This window comes from Phaethon aethereus (assembly GCF_964289735.1).
Source record: "Phaethon aethereus genome assembly, chromosome: 1".
Lineage (NCBI taxonomy): Eukaryota > Metazoa > Chordata > Aves > Phaethontiformes > Phaethontidae > Phaethon > Phaethon aethereus.
Genome location: NC_138575.1, coordinates 6,941,271 through 6,958,099, shown reverse-complemented (window position 1 = coordinate 6,958,099; position 16,829 = coordinate 6,941,271). Strand labels below are relative to the sequence as shown.

At 43.6% G+C, this 16,829-nt stretch overlaps 1 protein-coding gene across 1 annotated transcript; it reads right to left on the bottom strand.

Annotated features, from left to right (window-relative positions):
• Window positions 1-1,900: 1,900 nt before the first annotated feature.
• Window positions 1,901-10,249, bottom strand: ECHDC3 (enoyl-CoA hydratase domain containing 3; the record flags this gene model as incomplete). Its single annotated transcript, XM_081997868.1, has 5 exons — window positions 1,901-2,329; window positions 3,916-4,116; window positions 7,527-7,624; window positions 9,795-9,982; window positions 10,119-10,249. 5 exons carry the CDS (start codon window positions 10,247-10,249, stop codon window positions 2,000-2,002), a joined length of 948 nt encoding a protein of 315 aa, XP_081853994.1. The 3' UTR covers window positions 1,901-1,999.
• Window positions 10,250-16,829: the final 6,580 nt, after the last annotated feature.

Genomic DNA, 16,829 nt, shown 5'->3' with positions numbered 1-16,829 from the left:
CCTAAGGAGCATTGCAAGGTTCTGCACCTGGGGAAGAATAACCCCAAGTACTGGTGCAGGCTAGGAGCTGACTGGCAGAGTAGCAGTCCTCCTGCAACCGGGCTTATGGTGGATGCCCATCTGAACACGAGCCAACAGTGCACTCTCATCACAAATAAGACAAAATGCATACTGAGCAATACTGACTGCCGGAAAGTCATCAGCAGATGGGGGGGAATATTTTGTTCTCCTCTGCTCAGCACTGGTAAGGCCATATTTGGAATAGAGTCCAGTTTTGGCATGACCAGTACAAAAGGGATGTTGAGAAACTGGAATTAGTCTGCTGCTGGGCTGCCAAGCTGGTTACCTAAAGAACGTGATCTGCAAGGAGAGTGGAGGAAGGTGGACTTGTTCAGTCTGGCACAGAGGACTCTAAGCGTGGTCTAACTGCAGCTGGTGACTGCTTGAAGAGAGTTACAAAGATAACGGAGATGAAGTTTTCTCAATAACGTCAGATAATATAACAAGGGGCAATGGCCAAAAAAATGCTTCTTTTGAGGCTCAGACTGGACATTAAGAAAAAACAGTTCACCAGGAGGGTGGCACAGTGCTGAATCTCTGTTGTTGGAGGATGTCAAGACCGTAAATCCATGGCTGAACTGCTCCACTGTCAGTAAAAGCCCAGCTTTGAGCACAAGGATGGACTTTCTAACTGTTAATTAGATTCTGTGATAAACTGAAGACATACAGCCTGAAAATTACAGCTGGGTCAAAACACTTCCAGGTGAGAATCTCTGCTGAAGCCCACAGGCAGTGGCTTTCGCAATGTGCCCTTTGTGAACCAAAACAGCCCCAAGCCATGCTCAGCCTCACTGGAGTCAACAGCAAAACAAGTGCTTGAACTGATGGTGAGAAAACAGGACTTGCTGAGGGACACAAACTAGTAATACATACAGTTCTCTGGTGAGACCCCACTTGCAGTGCTGTGTCCAGCTCTGGAGCCCTCAGCACAGGAGAGACATGGACCTGCTGGAGCGGGGCCAAAGGAGGCCACAAAAATGACCAGCGGATGGAACAGCTCTCCTGTGAGGACAGGCTCAGAGTTGGGGTTGTTCAGCCTGGAGCAGAGAAGGCTCCGGGGAGACCTTCTTGCAGCTTGCCAGGACTTAAAGGGGCTTATGAGAAAGATGGGGACAGACTTTTTAGCAGGGCCTGTTGCCATAGGACAAGGGGTGATGGTTTTAAACCAAAAGAGGGCAGATTTCGACTAGATAGAAGGAAGAAATTTTTCCCAATGAGGGTGGTGAAACTCTGGCCCAGGTTGCCCAGAGAGGTGGTAGATGCCTCATCCCTGGAAACATCCCAGGTCAGGCTGGATGGGGCTCTGAGCAACCTGCTCTAGTTGCAGATGTCCCTGCTCGCTGCAGAGGGCTTGGACTAGATGGCCTTTGAAGGTCCCTTTCAACCCAAACTATTCTGTGATTCTGTGACTCTGTAAGCAGATATATTCATAAGAAGCAATGACTACTGTTACGGGCTTTTGTCTGTAACATATAAACAGCATTGGAATCCATTAGGATGTGTACTACCATCATCTCTAGAACGTGTCCAAGCCCTTTAATTCTCTATTATCTATCTATCTATCTATCTATCTATCTATCTATCTATCTATCTATCTATCTATCACTAAATGGAAATTCTCATCCAGAACTATGGGGACAGGTACTGAACAGGGTGATCTGAGCTCTCTCCCAGTCCCTGTGATTCCCTAAGTAACCTGGGACATATTAAACTGATTTTGCAGCAAAGAGTTCCTTCTAAAACTACAGATTAAATTAATTGCTGGAAAAAAAATTGTTTTGATATTTCTTAATATTTATTATATACTTAGGATAAATTTATTGTGTCTTTGGCATATGTAAGAAGAGAAACTTAACTTTCAGTAAGGACAAAAATAGTTCCCAAAGGCAACTGCGTGACGAATCATGAAGCATAGCTAAGGTTAGCTTAGAAGCACGATTCATTTCTTCTCATCCTGAGAGTGTGACCAGACAGGCTTACGTTTCTGAATAAAGGCTTCAATACCTTCCTGCCCATCTCTCAAAGTCAAATTGTCCACCATGACCTGAGTAGTCATTCTGTAAGCAGTATCGAGGTCCTGTGACATCTGTCTGTAAAAGGTGGCTTTCCCCAATGCCAGGATGGATTTGCTGCTTTCGCATATCTTGTGAGAGATTTTCATGGTCTCTTCTTCCAGCTTGTCTTCTGGTACCACCTTGCTGACAAGCCCGTGCATTAATGCTTCTTGGGCAGAAAGAGGTTCACCCGTGAAAAGCATCTCTAATGCCACCTGAACAGAAAAAAAATACTGTATTAAGTCAATTCAACTGCCTTATTGCTTTGGTTTGTTTGAGGAATTTCAGCCTCCTCCTTCAAGTACAAGTTATTCTTTTGACAAATGTAAGATTTAAATCTTTTGGCCTCTTAAACTGCCAAGGAAGTGTTAAGAGGTTTCAGCAAAGAGAAGGACTAAAGCTGTCCTGTTTTCAAACCTGCCCACTGATTCCATTTGTCCTAGGCTGACACCTCTGGATTTCTTTTCAAAAGCCCACAATCTCTAGTGATTGCAGCAGGAATTAAGAGAGATGTGGATGGTCTGCAATACCAAATGACATAATAAATAAAGATTTACTACATCGATATGTAGTTTGAAAATACCTGCCTCAGTTTTAAGTTTGGTTGGGGTGTTTTTAAATATGCCCCTCTTATGGCTGCATCTACTTCAGTCTCCTGCTGCTTCCAGCATCTTGTACTTGAGGTTTCAAATCAAATAAATTCCCAAATTTCCCCAAAAAATTTCCAGCATCTTGTACTTGAGGTTTCAAATCAAAAAATTTCCCAAATATGCAGTGACTACTCAATGTTATGTATCACTAAGAATTTTTTTTCATCACTCCTGATGCAACTGTCCAATGCCTGGAATTGTAAGAGCTGATTATCCTCATTAGTATCTTTGCTCTGCTAACTACAAACAATGGCAACATTTCTTTAGATAAAAGGTAAAATCAGTAATCCTGAGAACTGTAGGGAATGCTCTTGCTACTTTTAAAAGTGGCACAGAGAAAAATAAATTCCACACATTTTAAAAAGGTAACCATAAACCCCAGAAATACTAATTCAGAAACAGTTATAACTGTACACTATAGCACGCTTGGAAAAAAAACACACAGACAGACCATATTTGAACAGGATGGCCTTACAGATGGGAAACTGAAAGCTGAAGCTCTTATCCAGCAACTGGACTTGGGCAGTTAAGTCACTGCATCTCAGCAGAGCCCTCCTGGGCTTGGAGAGTCTGTCCGCATGAATCTAACTGGATCAGAACTTAAAACTTCTTTTCTCAGTTTACGGAAGCTTTACAGATCATACTATTGTTTATGCAATGAGAGATGTGTAGTCACAATCAGTAGGAAATAAAGCAGGAAGAAAGTATAGGAGGGTTTTAGATGCTATTTAAAGCATCTTGATCTACACCCAGGCAGATCATGCTGGCAGTGAAATGTCATCGCCTGGCAAGAATTGATATCTTGGTGGGACTGATATCCTGAGCTTGCAGGGGTGTCCTCATCAGGGGAGAACATCGCTGTCTAATGCACAGAGCTATCTGTTGGAAAGGAAAGGGATTGCTGAGCTAGCGTGCTGCTGGTATGAATTCATGCTGGTTGGAATCGCATCGGTAGGAAGCTGCTTTCCCTAAAGAGAGTTCATCCCTTTATTATTTTTCCCAGTCCAAAGAGTTATGAAGATGTCTTTTGCAATGAAGTATTTTGAATGTTGTACTGCAGGAAAATAAAGTTTAGACAATGGAACTAAAAATCCTAACAAGGGAACCTACTTCTTGCAAAATTACACAGAGTATCTGGGAAGGAAGCTTACCTTTCTTGGAAGAGATCTGCCCAAGGCCACAGCTGGTGTGGAGCAAAACAGTCCGATGTTTACTCCAGGAGTAGCAAATTGAGATTTCTCGCTTGCCACTGCAATGTCACAGCTTGCCACAAGCTGACAGCCTGCTGCTGTAGCCAAGCCATTTACTTTGGCAATCACTGGTACTGGAAGTTTCTGGATTAAAGTCATAACCTGCATGCACAAAAGAAAGTGGTCAGTTAGTCCCTCAAGTTTAAGCAGGGGCTGTTCTAAAACTTGCGATTGCTTCACACACCCGATGTGTGCATTTTTCAGCTTTATTAATTGGAGTTCAGTAATAAAGAAATAAGCTCTCTGCAAAACCTGTTTTAATGCAAAAGATCCATAATGGAAAACTGACTTAACAGAAGTGTCTGTCCCAAGAAATTAAACCAGCCTTTCTCTGGTTTCTGCATGATCTCGAGCCTGGGATGATCTCACTCAAACACAACCATTGGATGTCTTTCTACGCTTACTCTGTATTCCAGGGAGAGACTTACCTGCCAGGAAACAATTTTTCCTGCTTGCGGAAAACACACTCACTCTCTCATTCTCTCTCAGATAATTCTTGAAGGCTGGACATCTAACTTCAGATAGCTAAAGTTAAGAAAGATGAATTTGTCTTAACTTTTCTAACTCAGGTTCTCCTTCCATACAGTGGGAATTAACAAACTCACCTAATTTTAATGCCTGAAGATAGAAAACGCTAGTTAAATTATTACAGTCATTATCTGGATAAAAGAACATGCAGACAACACATGTGCAGACAACCAACTACAGAATACTCTTGTGGTTTTAAAAATTCAAAGTCAACTGCTTCTCTAAAAAAAAACCCTGGTACTTACTGTTTTGCATTTGAAAAGCCTCTGGAGAAGTGATATTCTCAGCTGTCTCAAACTTGTATGTGGCAAATACTTAGTTCTCAGATACTGCAATTTATAGTATTGTTAACACTGTATGAATGGGGAAACAGAGGTGTAGCAGCTGAGGTGATCTTAGGATTACCAGCCACAGGCAGATGTAGGAGCTGAGGTTCCTGAAAACCTGGCCAATGCCCTGGACCCCCTAGTCCACAATGCTGTAGGCATGTCATTTAGGTTAGAATCCATTCTACTGAAGTGTTGAAATTTAGGAAGACACGATCCCATTTTGGAAGCCCTGAAAAGTACCTTTCTCTCTCTATTGACCAAAAAACCCCCAAAAGTCAATTATTCTACCAGACAACTAAAATTTAGATGTTAGTTAAGATCCTAAATAAGCCTAAATTAATTTCACTATTTCTGTTTGCCTGTAAAGTGACATTATTATTTAACAGTAAGACCTTCTTCCTCCATGGGGATAATAGTGAGTTGTGATTTATGAGCAACTTAAATCCCTTTAGAATACTCAGGTAGAGAGTTTAAAACACTCGTCACTACCATGAACATCAGAAAAAGGATCACTTCAAGAGTCATTTTCTCTCTTATATTTAATTTCTTCCTGAACTTACATTGCCAATTTCACAGAAGCATTTAGGTTGGCAGTGACCTTTTGAGATCGAGTCCAATCCCCCTACTCAAGCAGGCTGGAGTACAGCAGGTTGTGCAGGACTGTGTCCAGTTGGGTTTTGAGTATCTCCCCATCTCTGAATTTCATGGTCTCAGGAATATTAATCTGAAATTGGTATTACCATTTTTTATTCATAATAATGACACCTTACTAAACTTACTGTACAGTAGGGAACCATTCTCACAAAGAAAGCTAGCCTTGTTTTTAACTCTAAATGCTAACATTCTGTTATTTTTTGCTATTTCTCTTTTATTAATCAAAGCCCAGTTTCTTGTAAGGATTCTATACTAAACAATTCCTTGGTACAATGTAAACTACTCAGCTGGAGCAAGGATAGAGTGCTCTGCTCTCGGACTAATAAATACAGTTAGTCCCTATTTATTGTACCAAATTAATCAAAGTCATTAATCCTGAATATAGCCACAATGCTAGATATACCTACAAGAGAATTTACATTCTTCTGGTACTTGAAGTGAGAAATTCACCACCTCTTGATTCCCTGCTCTACGCAGTGAGTTTCACACTTTTTCTGCTTGCTCTTTCCTATTCTGTGACCTGAAAGCTGCACGGTTTGGTTTTCCATGGACAACATTGGTATTCTGCCCTGCAACTGCAAAATAATTCACCTATTGGCTCCTAAACTATTGGAACTTGGCTCCTTTCTGACGAAGAGACTAACCTGCCATTCAGTCATATTTGTGCTTACCTCTCTGTGATCAGCATGCCAAGATGAAATCCAGGCAAAGCTGTCAGGATGACTGCTTCATATTACACTGAAGGCGCTACAGTGGTAACTTTCACACGTGGTTTTTGTTAAATATGGGCTTAACAATGTGTACAGAGATCATTATTACTGGAGGAACTAGAACACAAGGTTTCAAATTACTTTCTGTGGTCACACTGAGCAGGATTAGGTGTCAAATTCTAGTGCCGTTACAATCAAAAGGACTTTTGCCATTCTCTCCAAAGGCTCCAGGATTCACTTTAACCTCCAGTTCTGTGCCTTTGTAACAAGAACTTGTATGGTCTGCTGACTGGGCAACCAGCAGTCAGACCTTACTTTCACATTGTCTACTTGATGTTTAAGCTGGTCTTGAGTTATTCACTAGATGCTGGGAAAGAACATTTGATCACAAAGGATTTGAAGGTGGTTATCGCTAGGTTTCTAGGAAAGACATTACAGAATCACAGAATCATTAAGGCTGGAAAAGACCTTTAGATCATCAAGTACAACCACCAACCCAACACCACCACGTCCACGGAACCATGTCCTGAAGTGACACATTCACATGTTTCTTGAATATTTCCAGTGATGGTGACTCTACCACCTCCCTGGGCAGCCTGTTCCAATGCTTGACCACTCTCTCAGTAAAGAATTTTTTCTTAATACCCAGTTTAAACCTCCCCTGGCGCAACTTGAGGCCATTTCCTCTTGTCCTATCGCTGGTTACTTGGGAGACGAGAACACCCTCATTGCCACAACCCCGTTTCAGGTAGTTGTAGAGAGCAATAACGTCTTCCCTCAACCTCCTCTTCTGCAGACTGAACAGCCCCAGTTCCCTCAGCTGTTCCTCATCAGACTTGTGCACCAGACCCCTCAGCAGCTTCGTTGCCCTTCTTTGGACACGCTCCAGTAGTGAGGGGCCCAAAACTGAACACAGTATTTGAGGTGTGGCCTCACCAGTGCCAAGTACAGGGGCACGATCACTTCCCTACACCTGCTGGCCACACTATTTCTGACATATTGCCCAAATACTCAGCTGCAAGGAACACTGGCTCATCTAAGGAACACGCCACAACTGTACCCATTGCAGGAGACATGCACATTGGCATTCTAGCCCTTTTATTTGCATGTAGAGAAATCCAGGGAAAACATAATTTCACCAGGATTAGGTATTAAGAATGGCAGAGCAGCAAAAAGCAAGGAATCTGGAGCTACGGTCTGCACTTTAGCTAGCAGACGAGCTCTCCTTAAACCAGTATCATTGCTTGCTCTTAACACCAGGCAAAAGGGGTGGCACTTAAGAACTGCTTACCTCTGCACATATTTCAAATACTTGGGAATGATGCTTCACATCATCTTCACTTGACAGTTCCTTTAAATCATGGCCGGAACAAAATACAGGTCCTTCAGCTGCAAAACATTTCAGGAAAAGACAGTCTGCATTAACCAAGAAACCCAGGGTAGTAGCATATCAATGCCCCCATTAACGGCACAGAGGTGTCAATGGTCAAAAAAAAGGAGCTTCAGGAGGCAGTTTTGCACAAAGTTCTGAAATATTGCCTTCTGGGCTTTGTAACAACTTCAAACTTCCACAGTGCAACATTAAACCGCAGTAACACCCATAAACATTTTTAAAGGCCTAGTTTTTTTCCATTACAAGTTAACTCAGTTAAAAATGAGGCACTTCAGACCTCCGAGCCCAGTTTCTTGTAAGAACACTACGCTAAACAGCTCCTTGGTTCAATGTAAACTACTCAGCTGGAGCAAGGATGGAGTGCTCTGCTCTCAGACTAATAAATACAGTTAGTCCCTACTTATTGTACCTAGCGTTAATGATTAACTTTTGCTATAAATAAACATCAAGATTTTTGTGTTGTGGTGTTCAAAGCCACAATGGGAAAAAAAAAAAAAGAAAAAAGGTTGTTCTGCTAGAGGAGAAACAGAAGGGTGGTTGGGGCATCTTTTCCTCCACGGCTAAAACTAAGAATTCCAAAAAGCATGCCCAGGGTTTGGGCAGCAAAAGAGCAGGCTTCTGTGGACCTCAGTTTTGGATTTGCTTGCCTCCAGTGGCAGCTAAGATCAAAACACCCTTTGCGGGTACACTATCTTTACAATGGTTTTCCTTTGTTATGAGGGTATCTGCCATAGGAATAAACCAATCTGATGTTTTTGAATCCTGCAGAACTTTTCAGATATTTGTATGGATGTGACATTTCCAGCTACAGCTATGCAGATACAAACTTACCTATGCATTTTGCATTTGTTTCTTACGGACCAGATTATTGTGGCACGGTGTACCCAGAAATAACCACACAATTAACATCAGTCAGCTCATGGGGTCAGCAATACATATCTGGAAATTAATCACATCTGTGTTTGTGCCTCACTGAAGAAGAATCCACGGCAAAGTCTGTGTTAAAGACTCAAACCGCTCCCTGAGAAGTCTTTTATTTTCTTGAGATTTCTTCTTTACATTCCATTCAGCAATGGAATTGGAAATCAACAGGAACATGCAATTTCTTTTTAAACTAAAACAAAAAACCAAATTAAACCATGCTCGCAAACTCCCAGACCACTGTGCTTCCAAAGCAGAACCTGAAATGTTTCACAAAACTTGTAACTGCTCTTTGAAGTGTTGAATATATATATTTAAACTCACCCCTGTGAAGTTAGCTTACTTCCACTCCTGTGCATGTGCACTAATGCACAGTGTTTTCCTCCGCGTACAGGACACTGCAGCATCCTAGGTTAATAAACCTATTTCTCCAAGATGTTTGGAAGGGGGGCAGGGGAAGACTATCTTAAAATAGCAGAGGAAAAAAAGATGGCTTAAGAACAGCTCAAGTTTCATTATCTTTAAGTACTCTACAGGTTAATACCTAAATGGAAGAAAACTGTAATAGGCTCTGAGAGATAATGTTTTATAGATGCAGTATTGATATTATGGTCTCTCCTTCATCGGAGAGTTTTAAAAACAGTTTTGACAAACCAGCAGCAAAGATAAGGAGGCTGATCCTGGCTTAGAGCAGGGAACAGCGCACATGATTTGAAGAAAGCTTGTGAGCCTTGTTTACTTCTACCTGCACTGGCCACTGAAAGCAACAAGTGTCACACCAGCTCCGCCTGTTTCTGCACGAAAACCTGTATCTGGGAATGTTATTTATTTAGTTTGATAACTGTTAGAACCTGTTTACAGTATTCTTTATATACAGTTTTTAAACGGATTATTTAATCTTCTGATAGTTTTTGCAAAAGGAAGCAGCTCATCGGCTCTGTAACACACTGCACAACCTGACTGAAATGCCGTTTTGAAATGTCTCCTAGTGTTCTTTCTTAGATGCGTTAACTATCAACAAAAACATAACAAAAACAAAGTCAAACGTTAATGCCCTGTTCAAAAATGAGAGTGGAAACTGGGGTGAGTATAAAAGAACAGCATGAGAGCAGGGCCTGAAGGGCGACGGCTCCCGCAGGATACCCCGCATGCCTCTGGCCCACTGTACGGGAAAGAGCATGCAAGTCCCTTCCTCGCCTATTTTCTGTAATTCTGTGAGAGATTTCAGTTGAAATTCCGTATTATCCCGTTCCTCCTCCTTCCCTCGGCCTCCCTCCCTTCTCCTCCGTCGGCCTGAAATGACGGAAGTACCTGAAATGATGATAACTCGGAGGTCTTTGCTTTTGGCGTCGTGCAGCAGGTCCTCCCTGAGGGACTGCAGCATGGAGAGGGACAGGGCGTTCCTCTTCCTCGGGTTGTTCAAGATAATGTTGCTGTAAAAGCCGTTTCGTACAAAGAGGGTTACTATTAAACAAGAAAAGCAATAAAGCGCCCGGCGCCTCAAGTACGGGCCGCAGCGCTGCCCGCCCCTACCCCCCCGCTCCCCGCCCCCGCCCGCCGCCGCCTCACCGCACGCCCCCCGCCTGCCGCCGGACCGTCAGCTTCTCCGGCGGGGGCGGCCGCCCGGTTCCCGCCGCCGCAGCGCTGCTGAAGGCCGCGGCCAGGGCCCTTCTCAGCCGCCACAGCCCGGCGGCGGCCATGAGTGCTGGGCGGGCGCGGCGGGCGGCTCGCTACTGCCGCCCGCCCCGGGCCGGAGCCGCGGCCTCGGGGGCCGGGCCGCCGCGGGGCCGTGCTCTCCCGGCGGGGAAGGGCCCGCCCGGCCAGCCGGCTCGCCGCCAAGCCTGAAGGAACCGGCATAGACCCGCCCGCGCCCGGCGGGTCAGGCCTCGGACCTGGTGTCCAGGGTGTTGGCTGCAGAACCACGGGGACTCCTGGTGTGGAAGACCTGGGTGGGGAGGTGGCACTCATTAATGACTGTCTTGGGGACCTCGCAGGGTCGTAAAATGTTGGCTTTTGCTCTAGTTTCTTCAGATTCCATCTCCATCTGGGACCAGGGGATGGAGATTAGGGCTGTGCTGAGAAAACCTGTCAGTGCCCCTAAGTCGGGATGTGTCGTCGAGGGAGAGGACAACTGTGCTGTGCAGGGAGAATGAGAGCGCTTTGAGGCCGAGAGTAACCAGCGTGGGATGAAATTCAGTACTACAGGGCGTGGGGTCATATACTTGGGAACTAGTAAGATCATCATTTATTCAGGGGGAGCTCATCGTTGGGGAATGGTTGTGGAGAAGACCTTAGGTAGCTTAATTGGTTCCACGGAGTCAGTCTGTAATCTGTGTATTGCATCCAAGAAACTAAAAGATGAAAAGTGATTTTAAGAGGTCTCTAGAGGACAGGCATTTTGCAATCTGAGAAGGCAAAAAACTATGTAAGATGGACAGCTATGCTGGCACTATAGCAAATGGGTATACGCTGAGCATTAGCATCTTTGAGGCAGCACTGAAGGAGCAGTTACTGCCACCGGAGGAAGGAGACTGTGGAACAGCCCTGCTCTAGAAGACACATGGATAAAATCTGGTTGGTTGGTTGGTTGGTTCGTTGGTTTGGTGGGGGGTTTTTTGTTTGTTTATTTGTTTGGCTTTTTTTTGTTTGTTTGTTTGTTTTAAGAGGGAGCTCAGGAGGCTTCTAAAAGGGCTTATATGATGTCTTTGCCTAGGTTACCAGAGGGATGGATCTGGGGAGGTGCGTCCCTCTCCATCTGTGTTTCTGCTGAACCTCTCTCTAAGCTCTCCTTTGCCAGCTACTGGTATGAAGCATAGTAAATCTTTCTAGTTTGAGATGCACAACTCTCTGCAGACCCCAATTACTCAAAATAGGTCTTCCAGAAAATGTCACTTTGCAATATAACCTCTCACATTTCTTTCATTCTTCTGTTCTGTGTTTACTCACAAGAGCAATGACCTCTCTTTCTTCACACCTGGCTCAGGCAGTCTCCTGGGAATGAAGCAGCTGTGTGGGTGCGGCAGCTAGCGAACAATCTCATCTGCCATGAGAAGCTGACAGGCCCAAAGACCAAGCAGTGTCTTTCAAGGAGACATGGAGGTGCTGCAGTCATGATTCCCTGCTTTTCCTTTTCACACCTACTCATAGTGTATACTTTCCTAAATGCTAGAGGAAATTATTAGTAATTCATGTGTTTTATGCACATGCAACTCTTCACCGTTTGCGCTCCGTTTTCTGGCTGAGCAGTAGGTACCCTAAAATAAAATAGATATATCATAGACATATCACACACATATAGATATATCACAGACATATATGTCCAGCATATGTTCTTTGTAAATGTAAATCAGTGTTTCTGCTTCCTTATCTCCCCATTCTTGTGAGTTCTAGCAAAGTACTTGTAGGTTCCCAAATATGTCTCCGGTTTTCATCAACGTCTGTTTGAACTCCTGCAGCTTCTTCTGACTGTAGTGGCAATTGTGGCCTTTCAGTTCTGAGTATCAGCCTCATAAAAGAACCACTTGAGTTTTGTGTTTAGTAAGATAGTAACAGATTAGTGTGGGGATGCACTTTCTGCTTACTGATTTTATAATGCCTACAACAATGACCTGTCAGATATTTGGGCTTTGTGGCTCTACTGTAATAGCAATAGTGGGTTTATGTGTATTTTAAAGTGTGGAAGGACACTGATAAGCCTGAGAGCTACGTCTGCACTGGGCTTTCCTCACTTGCCCATTTTCATTTTCTCATGGTTGGTTGTACTTCATGGTGATTCATTGAAAAGTTCTTCCAAAATTTACTTCTAATATGTGGTAGGAATCTGTAGAGAAAAAAAAAAAAAGACCATTTAGAAGCAAATGAGGTCATCTTGAATAGATCACAGCAGTTTTCAAAGTCCTTGCCTGGTGTGGCAAAGGCCAGCACACAGTGAACAGTGTGTGTGCTAGCTCTGGGAGGAGATCTGTCACCTGCAACTCTGGCCAGTGACCTCTTTCACACTGGCCTTGTGAATTACAAATTTTTTTTTTCCCTCCAGTTCCTTCTCTTTCTCCATTTTCTTGTCCTTTTTCTGTCCATCTCCAAGGAAAAAAAATTTTTGGTTCTCCAAAAAGCTTCTTTTTAATATAGTGTTTCCAGCTCCCTGGAAATTCTCTTCTTTTTCACTTTGATTGACAACCTCATGTTTCCTTTCACACCCACCCCCATTACAGACTTTTTTTTGGCTGCCACTTCCCCGATGCATTAAACAGACCTGCTGCTGCCTTCTCTGAGGAAGTGTTGGAAAAAACTTTTCAGACAGCTTTCCTTTTTATAGCGTTTGCTAGCAGCATTGTGGTTATGGCTGAGCTCACGCTTCCAACTGGAGACAGCTAGGAACCAGCATTGCAAGTACCAGATGGGACTTTTCTAACCTTTAGCTGGGTTGATCCTTCATATAAAATAAAGAGGGAGATGATAAGGGAGATAACGCAACTTCGTTGTTAGATCAGTACAGAAACTTTGAGGGTATCACACTGTGCTAGAAAAAGATGTTTTGAAATTCAAGTGTGCTTAGCTGCTGTAAAGCACTCGGGAGTCTCCATTATAATGTTGCTAGATAGCATGCATGGACAGCATGGACAGTATACAGGATCCCCTTCTTTATGAAGCACAAGTATTTATTAGTGTCTTTATTTCCTTGGCTTTCAATGGCCCAGATGGGACATGCACCTCGTGGGAGGACCTGCTTCATCCCAGTGGTCAGTGTCATCCCGGGGCAAAGGCAGACCTTGTTAGGATGAATCTGAAATGTAAAACACATGTATGCACACGTATGTAAGTGAGTAAATATATACATAAGGACACTTCTACCTATTAACTGGGATGCTGTGATGAAAAATTGGAACTATTTTATGGAACGTGAGGCCGGCATATCCCTAGCTGAGCTTCACGCAAATTACTTCTCGTGAAATGTTGGCATTCCCAGAGGATCTTGTGACCTGATTTTCAACACTGCTGAAGGCATTCAAATCCCACTGGGAGCTAGAGGGCTTCAGCACCTTTAAAACTCAGGGACTACTTAATTCTGGTCAGGTGTGTAGTAGTTCCGGGATAACAGGGAGAGCAGGGCCCTGTTCTTGCACCCAGGCCAAGGAAAAGAATTCATTTTCCTATTTGTGAATTCTGCTAGCCAAGAGATAGATTAATGCATTACTGTTTCTCTGATGTGAAACCCTCTGGGACAGCCTAAAGAAAAGATAAAGAAAGATTTTGCATATTTGTTCCTTTTTAGCCAAGGAACTCTGAGCTGAGTCCTATCAGTTCTTGATGGGTGCTGTCCACATAGCATTTTTTACTGCATCCTTAAACAATTAAGTTTTCTATACTGATGCTAAGATAGAAATAGCACAGAAACTTCAGGACAATACTCACTTGGGCTGGGATTTTTAAGGGCATGAAGCTAAGGGCTCTCTATTCTGCCCACTCCTGGAATTCATATGACTGCTATCTAACCTTCTTTGTTAGATAGCCTTGTTTTTTTTATGTGAAAATATATTATTCTGATTTATGTTAGTCATAGGAAAACATGACATATATCAATCTTCTCTTTAGAAAGGGGGGGCTTCTTTCTAGTAATTCAAAATCAGCTATAGAATTAATGTATATCAGACTGTCAGAAAAGCTTAGTCTGTACTCTAAGAGAACGTTATTTTTAAAAATTATTGATTATTCTACTAAAAGAAAGGACTTAAATTGAGTTTTAACTCCATGACTGCCACTGATATTTTGTAATATCCTGTGAACCGGTCTCAGTACCTGCCACTCCAGTCAGGCTCAGATTAGGTCCTTACCTGGCAATACCGCCGCCTCCTGTAATCACATTTAGCGTTCCTTCGTCAAACAGGCCAGTGTCCTGTTTGGCTTTGACATTAAACACAAAGCTCCCAGTGTCATCACTGCTGCAATTTCTTGCAGTTACTGCTCAGAGCTTTTTCTGTCACTGTGTGGCAGCACTGCTCCATGTAATGGATGCTACTTATTTTCCCTTCAGCTTGAGAACCAGATGAATGATCAAAGCCCTTTTGTCACTGGGCCCATCCCTGTTCCTCTTCATTTGCTGTTTTTCTCTTATCCTCCCCACACTCATTTTTCATCCTTCATTGTCCTCACTTCCTCAGCAGTTTTCAAGTGATTCATGTTTCCCTGGCTTTAGCATTAGATTTTTTTATGTGCCTTACAATTATGAGATACTTATGATGTGAAAAATGATCAGAATTATGAAATATATGGGAGGCTCTAACCAGCTTGGAAAAAAGGTGGTATTCGTTCCTGTCCTCAGAGTGTCTAACCTTAGGTTCCCAATTTAGATACTTAATCCTGCAATCCCTGCACAATCAATAGAGACGTGCGCTCCTCCACAGGGCTGCTCAGAGCGTCTGAATTAGATGCCTGCTCCCGATGCCTCTTCAGGCTGCCTGCTTCTCTCTACTGATTGCGCAGGGAACCAAGGGAAACCGGTCAGATGCCTCTCACAGATGGTGTGAACATTCCTCTCGCCCACACTGAAGGAACAAATGCTGATCTCAGCCCAGGGGCCTCACTGGAGGAACGGAGCACCAGAATCCTCCGAGCCTGATGAGCCTCTGACTGTACCTCAGGATCCACTTCCAGATGTCAGGAAGTTCCAGACCCCTCAGGACAAGGAGTAATGGTTTTAAACTAAAGGAGGGCAGATTTAGACTAGATAGAAGGAAGAAATTTTTCCCAATGAGGGTGGTGAAACCCTGGCCCAGGTTGCCCAGAGAGGTGGTAGATGCCCCATCCCTGGAAACATCCCAGGTCAGGCTGGACGGGGCTCTGAGCAACCTGCTCTAGTTGCAGATGTCCCTGCTCATGGCAGGGGGTTGGACTAGATGGCCTTTAAAGGTCCCTTCCAACCCAAACTGTTCCATGATTCTACGTCAATGTCTCTCTGCTGTGGTTACAGCTAAAAACATTGCTGTGAAAGATGAGGTAAATTGTAGCTGCTGTTTGGAACCAAAGAGCCTAAAAGCTCTCCGTACTTGGGAACAGCCACTGTTGTTGTGTGGCTTTGCTCCAAGCCATGTCTGCAAATGACAATTCTCACCACAAAATTACACCCTCTACCCGCCTTGCCCCGCCTCTGCCGGTAACTTCTTTCCCATAGCAAAATATGTTGAATTTTCTGGCCTCTTCCAGTTCACTTGTTTCCTGTCCTTTGGCCAATTTTCAGGTCATTTCATTTCATTCCTTTTCTTTTCACCCCATAACAACCACCAGAGGCATCATATTAGAACTGGGGAAAACACTAATTTCTTTTCAATTAAATAGGATTTTTATCCAATAAGAATACCCAAATCTTACAAACGAGTGTGAGTTTTATAGGGAAATAGGAGAATGACAGCATCCTAATTAGTTCCTTGGTACCACCGAAGTCAGAAGGGGATAACACAGCTAAATCCATCTTGGGTAGAAAAGTTAACATAGTCACAGGAAAAATGAGTTCAGTTAGGAGCTGAAGCCAGGCATGTCAATACTGGGCTGGGGTGAGAGGTGGAGGATGCTTTCAGGTGTCCTCAGGTGAAACTTCTGTTGCAAGAGGCTTGATCTAGAACGCTGCTCATGAATGGGTTGTCAGTGACTTACGTATCTTAATGTGGTTAAGATACTGTCTTATCTTACACCTTATGTCCCCTGTGCTGTGCAATGTGACAGCCATGCAGCAGGACATGGAATCACCAGCCGAGCTGCCAGGAGCTGGCGTGCACTTTCTTCCCTTGCACAGGAGGGAACGCCCGGTGGGATCTGGGCTGGGTCCGTAAGCTGGCTGGCCCCCGTACTCTCACTGCACCGTTTTATCTTTTCGCGGCCACACATGTTCAATTCGCGGTGTGTTGGCACTAAGGAAGGGGCGACGGCCTGATCCAACACGGCTGTCTGATATTGTGGAGAAACATCCTGTAACTCTCTGTGTCAAAGTGCTCGTGGTTCCTGTTTCCAGGCAGAGGAAATATGAATACATAATGAGCAAAGAAAATTATTCTGTATTTAGGGAATACTAACCCACAAATTAAAAGGGGCATTTTTATGATAAAGGATTATTTTAGTTTTGAAGGAAAAAAAAAAAAAAGGTTCCAGGAAGGATGTCTGCCAGTCTCCCAGATCTGTCAAGGAGGTTGAAAGAGAAGAGATGTTAAAAGTTGCAGGAAAATTGTTGCTGAGGAGAACAAAAAGACAGAAATGAATGCTTACTGGGAGGAAAAGGCTGCAGTGATCATG